General features: G+C 48.1%; 1 protein-coding gene across 5 annotated transcripts; it reads left to right on the top strand.

Moving 5' to 3' along the window:
- The first annotated feature begins 4,498 nt into the window (after nt 1-4,498).
- On the top strand, nt 4,499-18,373 carry SF1 (splicing factor 1). 5 transcript variants are annotated; one of them, XM_052662568.1, is made up of 14 exons: nt 4,499-5,274; nt 6,602-6,730; nt 9,371-9,446; nt 12,479-12,631; nt 12,835-12,924; nt 13,466-13,649; nt 13,738-13,853; nt 13,953-14,060; nt 14,734-14,914; nt 15,166-15,439; nt 15,756-15,815; nt 15,933-16,112; nt 16,827-17,031; nt 17,464-18,373. In XM_052662568.1, exons 1-14 carry the CDS (start codon nt 4,866-4,868, stop codon nt 17,591-17,593), a joined length of 2,295 nt encoding a protein of 764 aa, XP_052518528.1. In that variant the 5' UTR covers nt 4,499-4,865; the 3' UTR covers nt 17,594-18,373. The 5 variants fall into 5 exon arrangements, with proteins under 5 accessions (XP_052518528.1, XP_052518530.1, XP_052518531.1 ...); XM_052662570.1 differs by having other exon boundaries at nt 4,499-4,896; nt 15,187-15,439; nt 16,827-17,521; XM_052662571.1 differs by having other exon boundaries at nt 4,499-4,896; nt 15,761-15,815; nt 16,827-17,521.
- The last annotated feature ends 901 nt before the right edge of the window (nt 18,374-19,274 follow it).

The raw sequence follows: 19,274 nt of genomic DNA, 5'->3' as shown, positions 1-19,274 counted from the left end.
CTGAGTAGGTGAAGATCCCACAGGCTAAGGGGTTCAACCACAAGACCTGGGCTCCAGGCTACCCATACCTCTGACCTTCGCTACAAATTTGGTAGTTCCCACAGCCCACTTCAGGTTCAGTACGTTGCTAGATGACAAAGAACTCCGGACAGTGCAGTATATATGACTGCTGCATTATTTTAAAGGCTACATTTAAATGAAGAGCTAAAGAGATGCATTGGGCAGCAAGGTCTGGACAAGTCCTGAGGTCAGGAGCCTGACCCTGATGCGTGCAGTCAGGGTGCATCACTGTCCTGTGACATTGGTATGTTCACCAACCTGGAAGTTCTCCAAACTTCGTTGTTTAGTTTTTATTGAGGCTTTATTACATAGGTGCGATTGAATAAATCACTGGTCACGTGACTGAGTGCAATCTCCAGCCTCTCCCCGCCGACCCAGAGGTGGAGAGTAGGGCTGAAAATTGGTTGGTTTTTCTGGTGACCAGCCACCATCCTGAAGCTCACTCAGGGACCTCAGAGCTGGCAGTGAGTCTCCTTGTTAGCATAAATCCAGCAACCGGTCCAAAGGGCCTCATTATGAATAATGAAAGACACTCCCAGCACTCAGGAAATCCCAAGGGTTTCTGAAGCTCTTTACCAGGATCTGGGGACAAAGACCAGATAGATGTGTTGCTGTTTTCATTATACTGCACCCTGGTTTAAAATCAGGAGGCATCTGTGTATAATTCTTGACCCCACAGCTCAAGAGATAGTCCATTAAAACCAACCACGTCCTCCGATCTCATTCAATCAGTGCAGTGCCCTGTACAGTAGCATTAATGTCCATATGCTACAGACGAAGAAGCTGAGATGCATAGACATTAAATGACTTCCCTAGTTGCCAGCTGGCGGGTGGCTGGCCTGGGTCTGTAGGACTCCAACTTGCCTCAAAACTGGGAAGTCTGTTCCATGGTCCTCAGCCAGAAAGTGGCATGGCCAACATTCTAATCCTGTTCTGCCAAGTAGGAGTCTTGGACCGACAGACTATGCTGGTAAGTTGTGTGACGCTGGGGTAGTTACTTAACCTCACTGTGCCTGGGTTTTCTCATCTATAAGTAACAGATAATACCCATCTCTGAAGGTGGTTGTGAAGATGAAACTACAAGGGAAAGAAGTCAGAACAGATCAGGGAGTAGCCAATGTCCAAACTCTTTTAACTATTGATCTGTCCTTAGAACACTTATAAAAATTGATCATATACTTGACCACAAAGGAAACTGTATTTTTTAATTAAAGATTAGAGATTTTAAGACCATATTCTGAAGAATCTAAAAAAATGTAAATTAGTAAAAGGACAACCAAAATATTTTAACTTGGTAATTTTTTTAAAAACTCTCACAAAAATCCTAAAGGAAATGGCTAGAAAGCAGTGACAGTCACTACCCCATGAGAGTCACAGCTGCAGCCTGTACCATTACTAGTACGGTAATAGCATTCTTAACAGTAATAGTACATTTTTATTTGTGCGTTAGTCTCTCTCTTTTGCTAGACCATGATTTTCTGGAAGCAGGGGCTGAATTTCATTCAGGGTCATATCTGTCAAGCTGTTTTACATCTAGTAGTTGCTCAAACATCGAATGATTCTTTTCTCCCCTCCTCCCTAGAATTTGTTGTACTTACTGATAATGTTTCCTTATTTTCAGATGATTTAAACATTTCTATTTTTCCTTTTATGCCCACAATATTAACTTCATTTTTATTAGTTACATTTGCTTAGTATAAAAAGTTAAACATCACATATAGAAATAGGAGAAAAAGTAAAAATTACCTGAGATCCCACTAACAGTGGAAATTTGGTGATTGTTCTGTCAATGCATTTTTTTTGTCTCGCAGCATGGCTTGTGAGATTTTAGTTCCCTGACCAGTGATCAAGCTTGGGCTCCTGGCAGTGAAACCGGCCAAGTCCTAACCACTAGGCCATAGAGAACTCCCTCAATGCGTTTCTTTATACAGTTGTATAATGTTATGTAAATGTTTTTGAACTGTGGTGTTGGAGAAGACTCTTTAGAGTCCCTTGGACTGCAAGATCAAACTCATCAATCCTAAAGGAAATCAGTCCTGAATATTCATTGAAGGACTGATGCTGAAGCTGAAGCTCCAATACTTTGGTCACCTGATGTGAAAAACTGACCCATTAGAAAAGACCCTGATGCAGGGAAAGATTGAAGGCAGGGGGAGAAGGGGACAACAGAGGATGAGATAGTTGGATGGCATCACCGGCTTGGACATGAGCTTGAGCAAGCTCTGGGCGTTGGGGATGGCCAGGGAAGCCTGGTGTGCTGCTTGGGGTCACAGTCAGACACGACTAAGTGACTGAACTGAACTGAAATGGGATCACATCATACATTTTTTTTTTCAAGGTTAAATGAAGTCTGTTTACATCATACATTTTTAAAAAATACAAAAAATATTTTAAAAACATGCTGGTTCTTAAAATGTATTGGATAACTTCCAAGTACCTATTTCCCTCTTCAGCGTCTTCAGTGACTTGTGTATCCTCCGTGGCTTTCTCCGTACTCATATAATCATACGCATACACATGTATGGACTCTGTTTTACAAAAACAGGATCATGTAATAGCTATTTCTCTGCTTCTTTTCTTATTCAATAACAATACAGAACAGAAGTCCCTCCTTGTCAAGGCTGCCTACCAGGTTATGGATAATCTACTTCATTTAACCAATCAGATATTGATAGTAGTTTTCTGTTTCCAGGTTTCTGCAGTTACAAACAAGACCGCAGAAAACGCAATAGAAGACTTTGAACACATTACATTATGTAATCACATGCCTTGCTTAGGGGCAGATTCCCAGGAGTGGGATTACCACATTGAACATGTTTTTTATTTTTCCCTGAAAGAGGTACAAAATTTTTTTAAGCCACACCATGCAGGATTTTAGTTCCCCAACCAGTGCCCCCATGCATTGGGAGTGCAAAGTCTTACCCACTGGACTACCAAGGAAGTTTTGAGAGGTATAATTTTAATAGATAATAGAATACTTTTCAAAAAAGCATTCACAGTAGTAACTTAGCTTTTTTCCCCCCGATTGTTGACGATGTCTCTTATCACCTCTAATTCGCATTCATTCTTAGGAGGTTGGTGCTTTTCATGTTTTTTTGGCTATTTGGATCTGCTCTTCTCACTTGTCTATTCAGTCTTTGCTCATTTTCTGTTGTTTTTCTCTTTTAAATTATTTTTAAGACTTATTTGCATATTACAGATATTAGCTCTTTATCATACGTATGGCAAGTATACTTTCCTAATGTATTACTGTCTGTTGACTTTTATCATAGTTTCCTTTGGTAACTAACTTTTTTTGTTTCCTGTCTTCATAAAGTCTCTACCCCTAGATGACTCCGACAATCTCCTAAATTGTACTGTGTCTGTTCTATTGTTTAAATTTAGGACTCTATAGGGCTCAGAGGTTAAAGCTCTGCCTGCAATGCGGGAGACCTGGGTTCGATCTCTGGGTCGGGAAGATCCCCTGGAGAAGGAAATGGCAACCCACTCCAGTACTCTTGCCTGGAGAATCCCATGGACAGAGGAGCTTGGTGGGCTACAGTCCACGGGGTCGCAAAGGGCCGGACACGACTGAGCGACTTCACTTCACTTTATACCATTTACCAGCTAAATCTTTTCCTTACTGAATTGAAATGCCGTTTTTTTGGTTAGACTCTACCCTATTGTACTGTCTTTCCTACAACAATACCACATTGTTTCATTAGTGTGTCTTTTGTATTGTATTATTCGGAAAGGCAAGCTCCTCAACCTAGTTTACAAATTTCCCCACTATTTTCAGTTATTTTATTTGACTTAAAAGATGATCTAATCAATCTTAACTTCGCTGGGATTCTAATGAAAATGCACGGTATTTTTGATAACTTCATATTGCTTTCCACCTAAGATACGTGTACCTCCATGGGCTCGGATACCGTTTTTAATCCTTCTTCCTCCCACTTTTTATTTTTTTCAAAAACAGGAAGTCCTCGTTTACCTGTGTTGTCGACGGATCCGGTTTACCGGTCCGCGCCAGCCCCTCCCCCATCCCTCGGTTCCGGGTTACCATGGGACTCGAGGATTGACGTCACCAAGGGCTTCCGCGCCGGACCCGAGGGTCGACGCTGAAGCCAGGGACAGAGACACGGTTTTGCCCCATCTATGCATGCGCGCTCCTGTCCCGCTCCTCCCCGACCCCAATTCTTGTTCCGCCAAGGCTTTTCCGCCGCGACCTCTAGCTTAAACCCAGCGAAATTACTCCCGGGGGAAAAGGAGCAAAAGAAAAAAAAAAAAAAACCAGCGACAGCCAATCCCAGGACATTACGACGCAACGGAGATTGATTGACTACACCAGCCCAGCCAATGGGAGAGCTCTTGGCCCCATACGTCACAGAGTCTGCCCCACCCTATCCCTCCTTTCTGGACTCCGAGCTCCGTTCGCGCAGTAACAAATGAAGTGCGCGCTGCGACACCTCCCAGCTCTTCAGGCTCGGCCGCCATTTCCTCGCCTGGCCTAACGGTCCGGCCAATCCCAGCGCGCATCGAGAAAAGCTAAGGCTCCACCAATCGGAGGCCGCCGATTCCGACCCTTTGCCTCCGCTCGGCCCAATCCAGGCCCCGGCCCCGTCGGCCCCGTCGCCCCCGATCCGCCCCCGCGGCGCTCTCTCTCCTCCCTCTTTGTGCGTCTCGCGCCGCCGCCGCCCCGCCGCGTGAGAGAACGGGTTCCGCGCGCTCCGCGGCAGCGCAGTCGGGTCCCCTCCCCCCAGAAGATTCGCGAAGAAGAAGCCGCCGCCGAAAAGGAGCCGCCGGTGCCGGTCCCTGGGGGCGCCATGGCGACCGGAGCGAACGCTACGCCGCTGGGTAAGCTGGGCCCCCCAGGCCTCCCTCCCCTCCCCGGCCCCAAAGGGGGCTTCGAGCCGGGACCACCGACTGCCCCGGGGCCTGGGGCGGGGCTGCTGGTGTCCGGGCCGCTGCCGCCCCCGCCCGTGGGCTCGGTGGGGGCCCTGACCGCGGCCTTCCCCTTTGCGGCGCTGCCGCCGCCGCCGCCGCCGCCGCCGCCGCCCCCCCCGCCTCCCCAGCAGCCGCCGCCGCCACCGCCCCCCTCCTCGGGCTCCTCGTACTCGCCGCCGCAGCCGCCCCCTCCGCCGCCGCTCTACCAGCGCGTGTCGCCACCACAGCCACCGCCACCCCAGCCGCCGCGTCAGGACCAGCAGCCGGGCCCGACCGGCGGCGGAGGAGGTGAGTCGGGCCGAGAGAGCGCGCGAGGCGCTGCGCGGATGGGCCCGGCCGGCTGAGAGCCGCGCGGCGGCGGCGACGGCGGCGGCACGCGGCAGGGGCGCGCGCGCGCGCGCACGGGGAGGCCCGGGCGGCGGAGCCACGGGGCGCGCGGCCTGGTTCTCGGGCCTCGAGTGCGCACGCGCCTCAGGGGTGGGCGCCCGGCGGGAGGAAGTTTGTTGCGCGCAGGCGCAGTTTGGCGGCCGGGCTTTGTGCCTATCCTAAAAGCCGGGATTGGAGGGACTCCTTGTTGCTCTCTGCCCCTGGTGTTCAGGAGCGGGTGTGGATAGGGGATCGAGTGGGTGGTTGGGGTGCCTCATGTGCAAGTCCGGAGGGCGGAAAGGGTCGACTGATGACGTGGAGCGTCCTCTTCCTGGTTGTAGTCGAGTCCTAAAGGAAGAAAGTACCAAGAGAAGCTCCTTAAAACTTCTTTAATAAGACAGGGCTTTCACTTCAGAACCAGAATGGATGAAAGTCTTCAGGGGGTGTTTGGGTCCGATTTTTTTGTGGCCCTTTTTGGGGAAGGATGTTCCGTTCGTTTCCATATCTCACTGTATCTACCTAGGAAGTATGACACGCCTCCTCTTGAGGCTTTTCCGCTGGGTCTCGCTCTTGAGAAGGCAGCTTTGTGTATCAAACGCCAGGAAGTTTCTGCTTGTGTACTGGGGAAGAAAGATTTGGCTCCTGTTGTATAGCTTGTTCTTTGTTGAACTTGATACATTTTTTAGACCCTAAGTGTCCACCTGGCCAGGAAAATGCTGACCTTAGCCAAACCTCTGAGGAGAAAAGTGATTTTGCTGAAAAATCCAGGTTTTTCAGTTGACAACCATAAGTTTCGTAGCGTTTTGTCTCAGGTGACTGGTGGGGAGGTGGGAGGAGCCAGAAGTTAACAATATTGCTTTATACCCTTGAATATTCAGTCTGCTCTTATGTCCTCGGGCTGTTAAGAGGTTTATGGACAACCATGTGGTGTATTATTATCTCAATACTTTTTTATTTCACTACTTGAAACTTTATGCACTGAGATTTCTTGTTTACATATTTCACAACATTTCTGTGGACAAAAATCATAAATGTGCGATGTTAACTTTTCAGACCCAGGTCCCCTTCTAGTGGCCATGTCTTTTGACTTCCCAGGTTTGTCTTCCATTCTTTGCTGTTTCTTTTTAGGTCAAGTTCTCAGTTTCACGGTCTGCTGAGGTTGTGTGTAGTATCATAAGTATCCTAAACTGCTTGTTGGTAGTTACTCTGCTGGTTTATGTTTGCATCTGACGAACCTTATCTCTTTTAGACTTCCCCAGTAAGAAGCGGAAGAGGAGCCGCTGGAATCAAGACACAATGGAGCAGAAGACGGTGATTCCAGGAATGCCTACAGTCATCCCCCCTGGACTTACTCGGGAGCAAGAAAGAGCTTATATAGGTAAATACACGTTCTGCACTCAAATGCATTTTCAGATCGTTACTGAACATTTTATTTGTTGAAAGTTTGGGACTTTACAGTTTTCTCTTTGAGAGGAGCTATGGTCAGATGACTTTGATATAATCCATCAGTTTTTGCTCTGTGAGTCCTGCATTTGTAGCTCCTTGTTTTGGTCTGTTGGTAACAGCAGTGTTCTCCATGAGTGCCAGAAGGGTAGAGGGGCCTGCTTAGGAATGAAAATAGTTCCCAGCCCAGCACCCCACCCCACCCTTTTCAGCTGCTGTTCATTACCAATTGATGAGGTGAGTGTTACATGCCTCTCTGGACTTGGCCCCAGTGGAGAACACTGCAGGTATTGTAAACCAAGTACCTTTTTCACAGCCTGGCCTTTCACCATAATTTCATATTCCTCCTTTCCCTAAAATGTGGTCTTTTATTTTTTTATAGGTACTTTGTGAAAGGGGAAAAAACTCAGTTTAATCAAAAAGTGGTTCTGAAAGTGTGTTTACCCCCTTTTACCATTTTGTTGAATTTAACCTTTCCTTCAGCATCTTTTCTGGTTTGGTCTTTGGAGAGCTGTCTTAAAATGAGGGCTCTTGTGTTTACTCCTAAGGAACTCTGCAGGGAAAGGGGTACTGCTTGGATCTGGAATAATGAGGTGGTTAGGATAAAAGATCTTAACTGTTGGGGAATTTTGAGAATTACGAATGTCCACAGTAGAAATGAAACTGACTTCAAAATTACCTTTTTTTAAAGAAATAAAAGGTTTTTAATGCAAGTTTTACATTTATTTGTGTACCTGTACAGCTGTCTCAAAAAAGTTTACTTGATACACATTTCCTACTAACCAAATAAACATTCGAGTAAATTAGGGCAGAAGCCTCCTAGACCCATGAGGTCCTCTAGGCCATTATTGTTCTTGAGGGTCTTCATCTCTTTTCTAGACTGCTGAGAATTTTGAGTTGTTGAAATTGTCTTATCTCCTTATTACAATACTAATAATTCTTCTTTCCCTACTGTTGAGTCTATTTCCACCCATCTTTTTATGTCTTGTATTTGACTAGTCTGGGTCTTGATAACCTTATGAAAATGTCCCTAGTGGAGTGATAGCCCAAGAACACAAGCAGATGTAGAAAATGAGAAAAACAGCTTCATTCTTTACATTTCCAGCTCTCTTCCGTTGGAGGAAGTTACTGCTCTGGGTCCTAAGAGCATTTAAACGTGTAATCAAAGCCTGAGCTAGTGTAGGTCTCTTCTCCAAGGAAGATGGCAACCTTTAGATTCAGGTGCCGGTGGTCTCCTCAGATCAGAGCCCACATCCCTGCTGTCCAGTTATGAGTACTGCCTACCTCCATGAAGGTGACTTTCACTTTGAGCAGTTGAGCCTAACACCTGACTGCCAAGTCAGAACTTTTCTCGCATAAAACAACTTGGGGGCCCACATACGTCTTCGTGCTCTTTTATCTCTCTATCACAGGATGTCCCCAATGTACTCTTTTGATATTAATGTACATTTTCATTTCTTCTGAGTTGGAGTGGATGTGGGATATAGCCCTGTGGGGTGTATTTAAAATTAGAAGGGTGTCTGGGGTTAGACATGTGTTAATTCTTGCAGTCAACTCAACTTGAACCCAACCCATAAAAACTTGCCCTTGTTAGAGATACCTGCTTAGGACACTCATGCTACAAAGGTAAGAAACAGGTGGTCATTCAGCATGTGAAGAATCTGGCTTCACATTTCCCATTATCTTGAGAAAATCAGCTGGGTAACACTTCCCTGGAGTCACTGAACTTTTGTGAAACCCTCATCTCTCTTTTTCATGTACAGCCTCATTTGGTCATTTGTCAAGGTCTGAGGGCCCCACATAACTCCTTGACCCACACTTTTCATTCTCTGCACCCCTACTTTTATTCCCCATGTAAGGAGCGAGTCTAAACTTTTTGCCTTGTTACTGGTGTATTAAGGTATACTGATTGTCATAAAATTTGAATGAAAACAACAGGTATTGGGAGATCCTTACTAGTATGGATCTGGTTTTGCAGAAAGAATATGCACAAACTTACATATGAGACTGTTGAATTGGTTATTAAATGTTTCATTTAAGGAATTTTAATCCTGGTAACAGTGAAAATGATCTTTGCTTAACTGATGTTTTTCCTTGTCCCATGTTAATTGAATCTCATTTTGGGTTATGTTTAAGTTTTGATGAAGGAAAAATAAAATCTAAGAGTCTTACACTCAAGAATGTAATTTGGTGGGAACAGGGTATTCGTGTAACATACATGGTTCAGTTCTGGGTGCCAGTTGCGTAGCAGGCCTTGGTGAGAGGAAGGGGCAAAACGCCTCCTAATAATTGTTTTCATGTTAGCCTTAGTGAACAGTCTATACTGCTAACCCCTCTTCCAACAAACTGTTTGCTTCCTTAAGTGATAACCATTTTGAAGTGAAAGATACTTAGAGATGTAAGTGGACTCCTGCCAGTAGATGGTTGGGAGTTTTTGCCTCAATGTGTTCACTGATCAGTCGTCCCTTTCAAAGTCTCCGAGTTCTTCATGCTTGTTGTTGAGATTTGAGATGTTTTTTGGTAACATTGTCTTTTTTCCATCCTTTTTTTTCTTTCCTAACCTGGTTTCTTCCAGTGCAACTGCAGATAGAAGACCTGACTCGTAAACTGCGCACAGGAGACCTGGGCATCCCCCCTAACCCTGAGGACAGGTTGGGAAACAGTTTTAACCAGCTGACAGTAACGCTTTTACCTTTTTCTCAATACGTTTTACTGGTGGCAACATGTTGTGTCAGTTCAATAAAATCCTAGTAAGAAGACTGGTACTGTGACCATTCTGGGAACTAGAGTGTAAATTAGCAGTATATATGGTCAGTCATCAGTTAGCAAATTGGAGTGAAATTTAATTACTAGCAGAATCAAAAGTTACAGGAAAACGGACAACTGGTTTTCAATTGAAAAGCATGTAGATTTTAACCCGATTTACCCACTAGTAGGGACAGTGAGGCGGCCCATTAACCAGCAATTTCAGTCCTTCCTTTGGCTGAAAGCCCAGGTGTAGCGTGTTCTTCACAGGTATTACACAATGTAGGGAATAAGAATATTTTTGAGCATTACTGAATTTGAGCAGGCCAGAAACTCAGTCTGGTCAGCTTATGCTGCAGTCTCCTGCTCATGGTTTTGAAATAGACAAGATTCTAACCAACTTGCTTCATTGCTGCCAGTTAATTGTCAGCCTTGGCCATTGCCTGGGGTGTTGGGAGGGGCCAGAATATTTTCACCTGTTTTGGGAAGGCAAGCAACCAACCAATTCCTTTTTTTTTTCTTAAAGGGAGTGTGGTCCTCAAACAGCTGTGGTCATGTCATTTCAGTTTGTAATTTCTCACCTCTAAAAAGTAAAAAGTCTGCAAAGTTTGAGGGAAATGAACTTTTTTAACAAGAATTTTATTGGCAGGCCAATATTTGAACAGCTAAAATCTAGTCCATTTACTAGAAAGGCAATGTGCCGCCTCAGTGAAGTTTCTCTTAGTGCATGCAGCATAGTTGAAGACACTTTGCTTTAAAAAGTAGTGTTTTTGGCTTGCTACCCATTTTAATAACTTGTTAAATAAGGAAGATGATGTAATGGTTTTTGAAGCCACTCACTTAAATAAGCACCTTTCTGGTGTCCTGTGTCAGGAAGCAAAGTAACATATATTGATACTTTTCATTTGAGTTAATTAAATTTTTATTTTTTCACCTGTAAATTTTGGTTGGAGGGTTGTTATGTTTTATATTTTGACTTTTTTTTTTCTTTTTTTTAGATTTGCTTTATAGATAATAGACCACAACTGTTTAGTGCTTTTTTGGCCCTTTTTCCTTTAATAATATGTCCACAGGTTACCAGGCAGTTCCTCAAAAAGTTGAATTTTTAACAAACCTTTGTTTCCTGGAGAATTTGGATTAGAAATTAGATGACCTCTAATACTATTCTTACTCAAAGTGAAGAAGTTGGGCCAGTCTGACCTCTAGAATATTGGATTTTGCCTTTCACTTCCACAATTTGGAAAGAGGTTACACTGTTGTGGGGCCTTTAAATGACCAATTTGGTAATGGTAAAGCTTCTTTTGGTGATTAGCCAGAAGTGCTTAATTCTAGACAGCTATGAATGAGGTGGGAATTAGAAATGTCAAGCATGTTAGAAATAAAATCAGAGGAGAGTTTTTTTTTTTTCCTCACTTGAATTCAGTTTGAAAGAGGCCCTAATTAATGCCTGATGGTTTTGCTTTGAAAGAGCCCAGGTTGGAGGGAAATGCATGAGTTTCTCACTTAAGGTTATTTCTTAAGAAGGTGTATTCTCAGTATGAAGCCACTTAATGCTATTTTGATGTTGCTTAAGTTGCACAGTTAAAAATGTTTTAAAATCTTCTGTAGATTTAAATGTATAAGATGGTAGTCTAATGAGCTGGGGTATGTTTGTCTTTGTTCACTATTACTGGATTGTGCTAACAGTTTATACAGATGCTAGAAACGGAGGTGTCATTTAGCCGTCATTAGCCATGAACAAACCTGACCTTTTATTCCATCGTGTGTGTAACGTGGTATGACATGGTTCCCTTTAGGCTGAAGACAGTGGGAGCAGCCGAGTTCAGTCCTTGCTCTCCAACTAGGCAAGGTTCTCTCAACTAAACAAAGGGTATAGGAATCTTGACTACTTTCAGGATGTTTTTAAAATAACCTGATCCACATGGTCTCTTCCCTTCTTGCAGCTGCTACTAAATTTTCATTCAGAATATCAAGCTATGGTCCTTTTTGTAATCTTAACTCAGAATTCTAGGAGTGTAACTTCTCTTTTTTTTTATTACCGCAAAATCCAGCTGTGGTAAACTGATCATTTTATCATTGCTATTTTTTACTTGTAGCAACAGCATTTTACTCCTTTAAAAAAAAGAGAGAGAAAATCTGCTTTCTGGACTTGTAAACTCTGGTGGAGAATCATAGGTTTTCCCCTTGCTGTTTGCAGGTTCAGACCCTAGACAAATACTTTACCAAATCTGCATTTGCAGCCTCTCAGAGAAGCTGCTTTAGCAATTTAACGGTTTTCTCTACCCAGACTCCCTAACCTCGAACAGCCAGAAAACAGGTTGACTCCTGGGCCTTGGACACAGCCAGCCAGGCCATTGAAGGAAAAGCAGAGACGAAGCCTTGAACCATCTCTCTCCATTGTGGGGGCCAAGTAGCTGCAGTAGCCTTGAGTCCCAGCTGTATTGGGTTAAAGAGCTCATACTTAACTATGTGGTAGGGGTACAGCCTCTCTTCCTGTTACGGCATGAGCTCTGCAAGAGTCATTTAACGTTTTACCTAAACTTGGGGTTTCCGTGGTTCATAAAGTTGTAATATGTTTTTTTTTCCCAAACAAAAGAAAATTCATATTTGGCAAGAAGACTCCAGAGGATGATACAGTCCTTGCCATTTACAGTCTAGAGATTTTCCCTTAGAAGGACAGACTTTTTTCCCTCTCATCACTTTGAGAACAAAACCACTTTTTTCCTTTCTCACACACACCCCAGTCTCCCTGACGCTAAGCAAGTTTCCACCTCCCTATTCCACACGATTTTGAATAGCACACGTTATGGTCGGTTCCTCCGAAGAGTGTTGTGTTAGGGTCTTGAGAGGCAGAGGGGCTGGGGAAGACTTATTTTAGCCCGTGTGGGAATGAGAGTAAAGTGAAGGCAGAGGGGTGACGGTGGTCTGTTTCCCACAGGTCCCCTTCCCCTGAGCCCATCTACAATAGTGAGGGGAAGAGGCTTAACACTCGCGAGTTCCGCACCCGCAAGAAACTTGAGGAGGAACGGCATAATCTCATCACGGAAATGGTTGCCCTCAACCCTGATTTCAAGCCTCCTGCAGATTACAAGTAAGCCAGGGGACTGGATGGTCCGGGATAAAGACCCCAACAGATTAGGTGTGGTGTACTAGAGCATTGTGGATACTAACCTCTCACTCCTTACCTCTGTCACCCATAACAACATGTGGTACAGAAGGTTAGTTCTAGAAGAGCTATTGATTATCTGTGTCACGTCAGAAGTGTGCAGAGTCTATGAGTCTTTTCTTTCTTAGACCTCCAGCAACACGTGTGAGCGATAAAGTCATGATCCCACAAGATGAGTATCCAGAAATCAATTTTGTGGGGCTGCTGATTGGGCCAAGGTGAGTTCCTGCTGTTCTATGGAATACAGAATTCCCAAGGACCTGGGAGGAGCTCCCTGGGTGGCTTGGTGTTAAAGAATCTGCCTGCTAATGCAACAGACGTGGTTCGATGCGTGGGTTGGGAAGATCCCCTGAAGGAGGATATGGCAATGCACTCCAGTGTTCTTGCTCGGAAAATCCCATGGACAGAGGAGCCTGGTGGGCTACGTGGGGGTCACAAGAGTCAGATGAGACTTAGTAACTGAGCAAGCATGCAAAGACCTGGGAGATGTGTCTGTCTTGTGCCTTTCTTGGTACCATCTTCCTGCTTTTGGTAGGATGTTCACTTTGGCTGGGTGAGTGCCTTTCGGTGAGAAAATTTTCCATTTCACCGCAGAGAAGTCAGATCTTGAGGATTGCTGTCTGTGACCTTAACTTAAAGATCGTGGAGCTGTTGGTGGGAAAATCCCATTCTATACACTCACGGTTTCCTATCACTGCCCAGTGAGCCACTCTCAATTTCCATGTTGGGTAGTAAAGCCATCTTTTCTGCCTCTTATAGAGGGAACACCTTGAAGAACATAGAGAAGGAGTGTAATGCCAAGATCATGATCCGGGGGAAAGGTTCTGTGAAAGAAGGAAAAGTTGGGCGCAAAGATGGCCAGATGCTGCCGGGAGAAGATGAGCCACTTCACGCCCTGGTCACTGCCAATACCATGGAGAATGTGAAGAAAGCAGTAGAACAGGTGAGGGAGTCAGGAAGGAAGCCTCCAACCAGAAACCTAGGTGGCAGTCCCAGGACTTACATAACTGTGCCCGTTGCGTCTCTACCAGATAAGAAACATTCTGAAGCAGGGTATCGAGACTCCTGAGGACCAGAATGACCTACGGAAGATGCAACTTCGAGAGTTGGCTCGCTTGAATGGGACCCTTCGGGAAGATGATAACAGGTATGTATGATTGGTTTAGAGGGACGTGCACAAAAACCAGAACCTACGGAAGAAGGGTGCTTGGCCACAGCCCTTAAGGTGACCTTTTTCTCTCAACAGGATCTTAAGACCCTGGCAGAGCTCTGAGACCCGCAGCATTACCAATACCACAGTGTGTACCAAGTGTGGAGGGGCTGGCCACATTGCTTCCGATTGCAAGTTCCAAAGGTGAGGGTTTCCTGGTAGCCTCTGGTGTATAGGACAGCTCGTGTTAACCTGCAGACCCAAGATTCAGTGAGTTTGCTCTATTAACAGTGTGATGCAAAGCTCAGGAAAACAGTTGATGGCAAACATCCCTACTTTGTTATCTTGAGCCCAGGGAACCTGAAAACGTCCCCTTCTAGGTATAGGTGTTTTCACTGTGGCTCATTGCTAACTGCTGTTTGTTGCTTATGGCTGGTATTATAAGACAGCTTGTAGTTTTGACCAGTTGCAATTCAGCACTTGATAGCAATGTTTTTCTACTTCGAGTGATAAATATAAAAAGCCTTGTTAAGAAAGTGTTGGCAGCTGCTCTGGTCTTGCATAGATTTTCCTTTCCTCATACCTGCAATGTGGAAATTGATGGAACTAGCTGTTTTGGGAAAACCTGGAGTTTTCCTGACTTCCTTTCTCCTCTGTTCTTGCCCAAGGGTCTCTGCTGTGGCAGAGGTCCATGTGCTTTTCCCAGATGCAGAGCTGGGCACAGAGCTGAAGAGCTGATGGGACTGTTTCAAGGAAGGGGTGTTAGAAAGGGTGACTGAATTCCTCTGAACTTTGTGTAAATTCTTCAAAGTAAAGGTTTCCATATTAATGAGTCTTCCCCACCCCTTTTCTCTTTGTGTGCCTACCTCACCTTTAGGCCTGGTGACCCCCAGTCAGCTCAGGATAAAGCGCGGATGGATAAAGAATACTTATCCCTCATGGCTGAACTGGGGGAGGCACCTGTGCCCGCATCTGTGGGCTCCACCTCTGGGCCTGCCACCACACCACTGGCCAGTGCACCTCGGCCTGCTGCTCCCGCCAACAACCCACCTCCGCCGGTGAGTTTCGGGGTGATTCTCACAGCCTGGCCCCCTCTTCTCTTCCCGAGATGGGAGTATGTGGCCAGGTGCTTGGGGTAGGACAGTGGACATGGCCGGCAACATTGTTCTTTCGGGCCATCAGGAATGTTGGGGACCTCTCAGTTTGGGGAGGTCTTGGCCTTGCGTCCTGGTCCTGTGGCATAGCCGAAAGAACAGTGTTGCCGCCAAAGGGAGCAGGCAGGGACACTGGCAGGAATGCTCTCACGTAGTCTCTCATGTCCACTACCCAGAGCCGCCCACCCTGGATGAATTCCGGCCCGTCAGAGAGTCGGCCCTACCATGGCATGCATGGAGGTGGCCCTGGTGGGCCCGGAGGTGGTCCCCACAGCTTCCCACACCCGCTGCCCAGCCTCACAGGTGGGCATGGTGGACATCCCATGCAGCACAACCCTAATGGACCCCCGCCCCCCTGGATGCAGCCCCCACCACCACCGATGAACCAGGGCCCCCACCCACCTGGGCACCATGGCCCTCCTCCAATGGGTAAGTAAGTGTCAGACCAGAAACCTTGGGGCTTTGGGGTAAGCAGGGCTTTACATGGTGGGGAGCAGGTCTCAGAGGGGTTGAGTGTCGGTGCTGAGTCTCTCGCTGAGGCTTGGTCTCCAGGTCAGGAGAATCTCCCTTTTGGTTCAGGAAGGGATTTCTATGTAGGGTATACACAGGCCTGCTTCGTAGAGGTAGCATTCAGAACTGCTCTTGTAAGTGGCCATCACTGCCACTGACTGAGCTATTGGTGGGGGTGTATCTCCCCGGTCAGTTCCAATGTCCTGCTAAGTCCCTGCTCTTTCCTTCCATCAAGATCAGTACCTGGGAAGTACGCCTGTGGGCTCTGGGGTCTATCGCCTGCATCAAGGAAAAGGTAACAGCCTGGTTGGTGCTTCCTGAGGGGTGCTGCCTGCCTAGGCTGGGCAGGCAGTGGGAGCCCTGTGGCGAACCCGTCTCCTCTCCTGAGGCCTCACTCTCTGCCTCTCTGCAGGTATGATGCCGCCGCCACCTATGGGCATGATGCCGCCGCCGCCGCCGCCTCCCAGTGGGCAGCCTCCGCCCCCTCCCTCTGGTCCTCTTCCCCCGTGGCAGCAGCAGCAGCAGCAGCCTCCGCCACCCCCTCCGCCCAGCAGCAGTATGGCTTCCAGTACCCCCTTGCCATGGCAGCAAAGTGAGTGGAGTATTTTGGGCTGGTGGGGGTGGGTGGTATTGGGAGGGTGGGGCTGAGAGGAATGAGAGACCCTCCCAGCTCAGACAGGCAGGCAGACACCTTGGGATGAGACTCTGGTCTCTGCTGTGGGGTAAACAGAAAGGGCCTTGTGGCCCCTGGGGGTCTGGGGGAGGAGAGCTGATGTCTGGCGAGGCTGTGTCTGGAGAGAGGTTTGTGGGGGCTGGAGGGGAGCCTGCCATCGTAGGCTGGGAGCCGCTGGCTGGCCCACGCCTGCGCCTTAGGCCCAGGGTTGGGGGGGTGGTGCATGCATGCTCTGGAGAGGGATGTGACTGGGGCCTGAGAGACTGCAGGGATGGAACCGGGGAGTAGCTGTGGCCTTGAGGTTGAATGTGCCGTTCGGTGGTGGCGGCGGATGGGCGGAGGGATGTCAGAGCCGGTTCTTGTGTCTGGTACCTTCCCCTCAGCCCTTCCAGGGGCATTGGTGACAAAAGGGCTTACTCCGCTAAGCCTAGAGACCTTGAGGCTGACCCCAGGGTAGTCCTGCCCACCCCTCCACCCCCATCGCCAGGACCACCCCGCCCGCCCGCCCCCCACCACCGTACCGCATGCCAAGCAAGGAGCAGGCATCCCTCGCCCCCCCATCCCAAGGCAGCAGCCGCAGAGAGCCGCGGTGTGCCCCCGCGCGTGTGACCTTGGGCTTCTTTACCACCCCAGATACGACGACTACCACCACGAGCGCTGGCACAGGGTCCATCCCGCCATGGCAACAGCAGCAGGCGGCTGCCGCAGCTTCTCCAGGAGCCCCTCAGATGCAAGGCAACCCCACTATGGTGCCCCTGCCCCCAGGGGTCCAGCCGCCTCTGCCGCCCGGGGCCCCTCCCCCTCCGCCGCCTCCGCCGCCTGGTTCCGCCGGCATGATGTATGCCCCGCCCCCTCCTCCTCCGCCTCCCATGGACCCTTCTAACTTTGTCACCATGATGGGCATGGGGGTGGCGGGCATGCCACCCTTTGGGATGCCTCCAGCTCCCCCACCGCCTCCACCACAGAACTAGACTTGGTTTTTTAAGAAAATATATATTATATATAGAGAGAATTGGTCTCGTTTAAACACACGCCGAACCTCACCATATGGAGCCAGACATTGGGACGCACGCATGTGATTGTGTGCACGCATGTGTGTGTGTGCACGCACCGGGCTGGGCCAAGCGACTGAGGACTCGCTTGGGAATGGGCAGGTGGTAATGGGGCGCCAGCTTGGGCTCTCCTGGCGCCCCGTAGCATCGAGTGTCTTCTTTGTCTTCTTTCTCTCCTCACCCAAATCCCTTTGCCTCTCCCCACACTGGGCCGCCAGGATCCCTCCCCGCGGCGGCGATGGCCCGAGCCATGAGAGGGAGGACTTTCCGCGCCCATTGGTGACCCTTCCAGGCAGACAGCCTCAGCAGCGCCCCTGGTGGACAGGATGGTTCGGCAAAGCAGCCTGAGTTATTTTTATGGACGGAATCGGAACACGCTGGCTCCATATTGTGAAATTTTTATTAATTTTTCTTTTTTCTTGTTAGTCCTCCTCTCTGCCTTTCTTCAGACTCCGTCCAAGGAGATGCTCTCCCCGGTCTTCTGCTGCAATTAGATTCCTTTCCCTTTTCTCATTCCTGGTTCTTCTTTAAGGAGAGAGGAGCAAGTGGTTTTTAGGCAAAGAATTTGGGCCATCAGTGTGGCGGGGTGGGGTGGGTGTCTTCTTTGGTTCCAAGATTTTCAAACTGCCATATTTTTTTCAAGCTGAGATACTTTTTTTCCCCTTAATTTTAAGTGTGGGGTTTTGTCTCTGCCACCCTCGTGGGGTAGTGGGTCAGTCTCCAGGTTCAGGGTCCATAGCCATCCTGGCACTCCTGCCCGCGGGAGGTGGAGCCACGTAAGCTGCCTGGGGCTTGTCTGCAGCCTGCAGAGCCCTTTCAGCGCTCCCTGAGCTGCCTCAGATTCCATTTGTTCCTCTCCTTCCTGGAAGGCTACCTTTTAAAATTTATTTTAATCCCAAACGTCTGAATGTTCTGCAGTGTTGAGGGGTTTGAGCCCCTTGCTTTCTTCGTTCTGCTTCCTTCCTTTCCTCCCCTCTTCATGGAGTGATTATGTTGACAATAATGTATGATGCGCGTTCTCTTCACTGGTTTATCAGCAGACATTTCTCTGGGCTTTTTGGTGTATGATTCAACACTGCGTTAAAGGGGGGTGTTCCATTGAATAAAAGAGCAGTGTGGTTTTCTGGGTCTGTTGTTTTTCTTTTCTCTCATACTTGTGCCACTGTCGGTGCCACCACCAGGTACCGAAGCTGTGTTCAGCATCTGGCCCCACTGTCCCTTTCCCAGGGGAGCCTCTGGAACCTTCATTAAAGGAAGTCCACTGCCCCCACCCTTGGTTCCCATGCTGCCCCCACCCTTGGTTCCCATTCTCCCTCCCTGTGCAGGTCTGCTGGGGAAGCTGGTGTGTGGGTGGCCCCACCTTCTGCTAGTTTACTGATTAATGGCTGAAGACCAGGTTCCCCCTTCCTGGTCTTTGTCCTTTTGAAGGTCTTCCCCCCTGGGGCTCGAACCCCCACATTCGATGAGCTCCAGTTGTGATTCGTGCCTGGAAGCTGCCACCTGACTGAGGCCCTGGGCCTGGGGAGGCCTCAGCACGAAAGGTCAAGCCAACTAATCCTGCCTGTCAGGCTCCAAGCTGCTAAAATTAAAACCGCCAAGTGGCCTTTTCTCTCTCTGCTGGTGACTCGCAGCCTGCCACCATGGCAGGCTTTAGGGAGAGGTGGGGGCAGGAGAAGGGGCCCCACTTTATGCTTTGTAAGCACTTCATAGAGGGTCTCAGGCTGTTTTGTTCTGTGTCTGGGCTAATGGACAGGCCCATTGTGGCACCAGGAAAACCCAGTTTGGGACTTCTGGGGTAGTGGGTGAGGTCCTTGATCAGCAGCTTCTGCTGATTTACGGCAGTTCTTGGACCTGCATGGGACCCCACACTTCCCACCACCTTCCCTTTGGGCAGGCTGAAGGACAGCAAGCTTTGCAGCCCATAGCACCGGGCCAGTGGGGACAACGCTGGACTGGGCTCTTCTGCAGCTTGGAGATGGAGCAGGCCTTTGGTGTCTGAGCCCTGTCCAGCTTGGTTGGGCTGCTTTGC

The sequence above is a fragment of the Budorcas taxicolor genome, chromosome 25 (genome assembly GCF_023091745.1).
Source record: "Budorcas taxicolor isolate Tak-1 chromosome 25, Takin1.1, whole genome shotgun sequence".
In the NCBI taxonomy this organism is placed as follows: domain Eukaryota; kingdom Metazoa; phylum Chordata; class Mammalia; order Artiodactyla; family Bovidae; genus Budorcas; species Budorcas taxicolor.
Note: the sequence above shows the minus strand (reverse complement) of the source record. Positions and strands in the feature narration are given on the sequence as shown.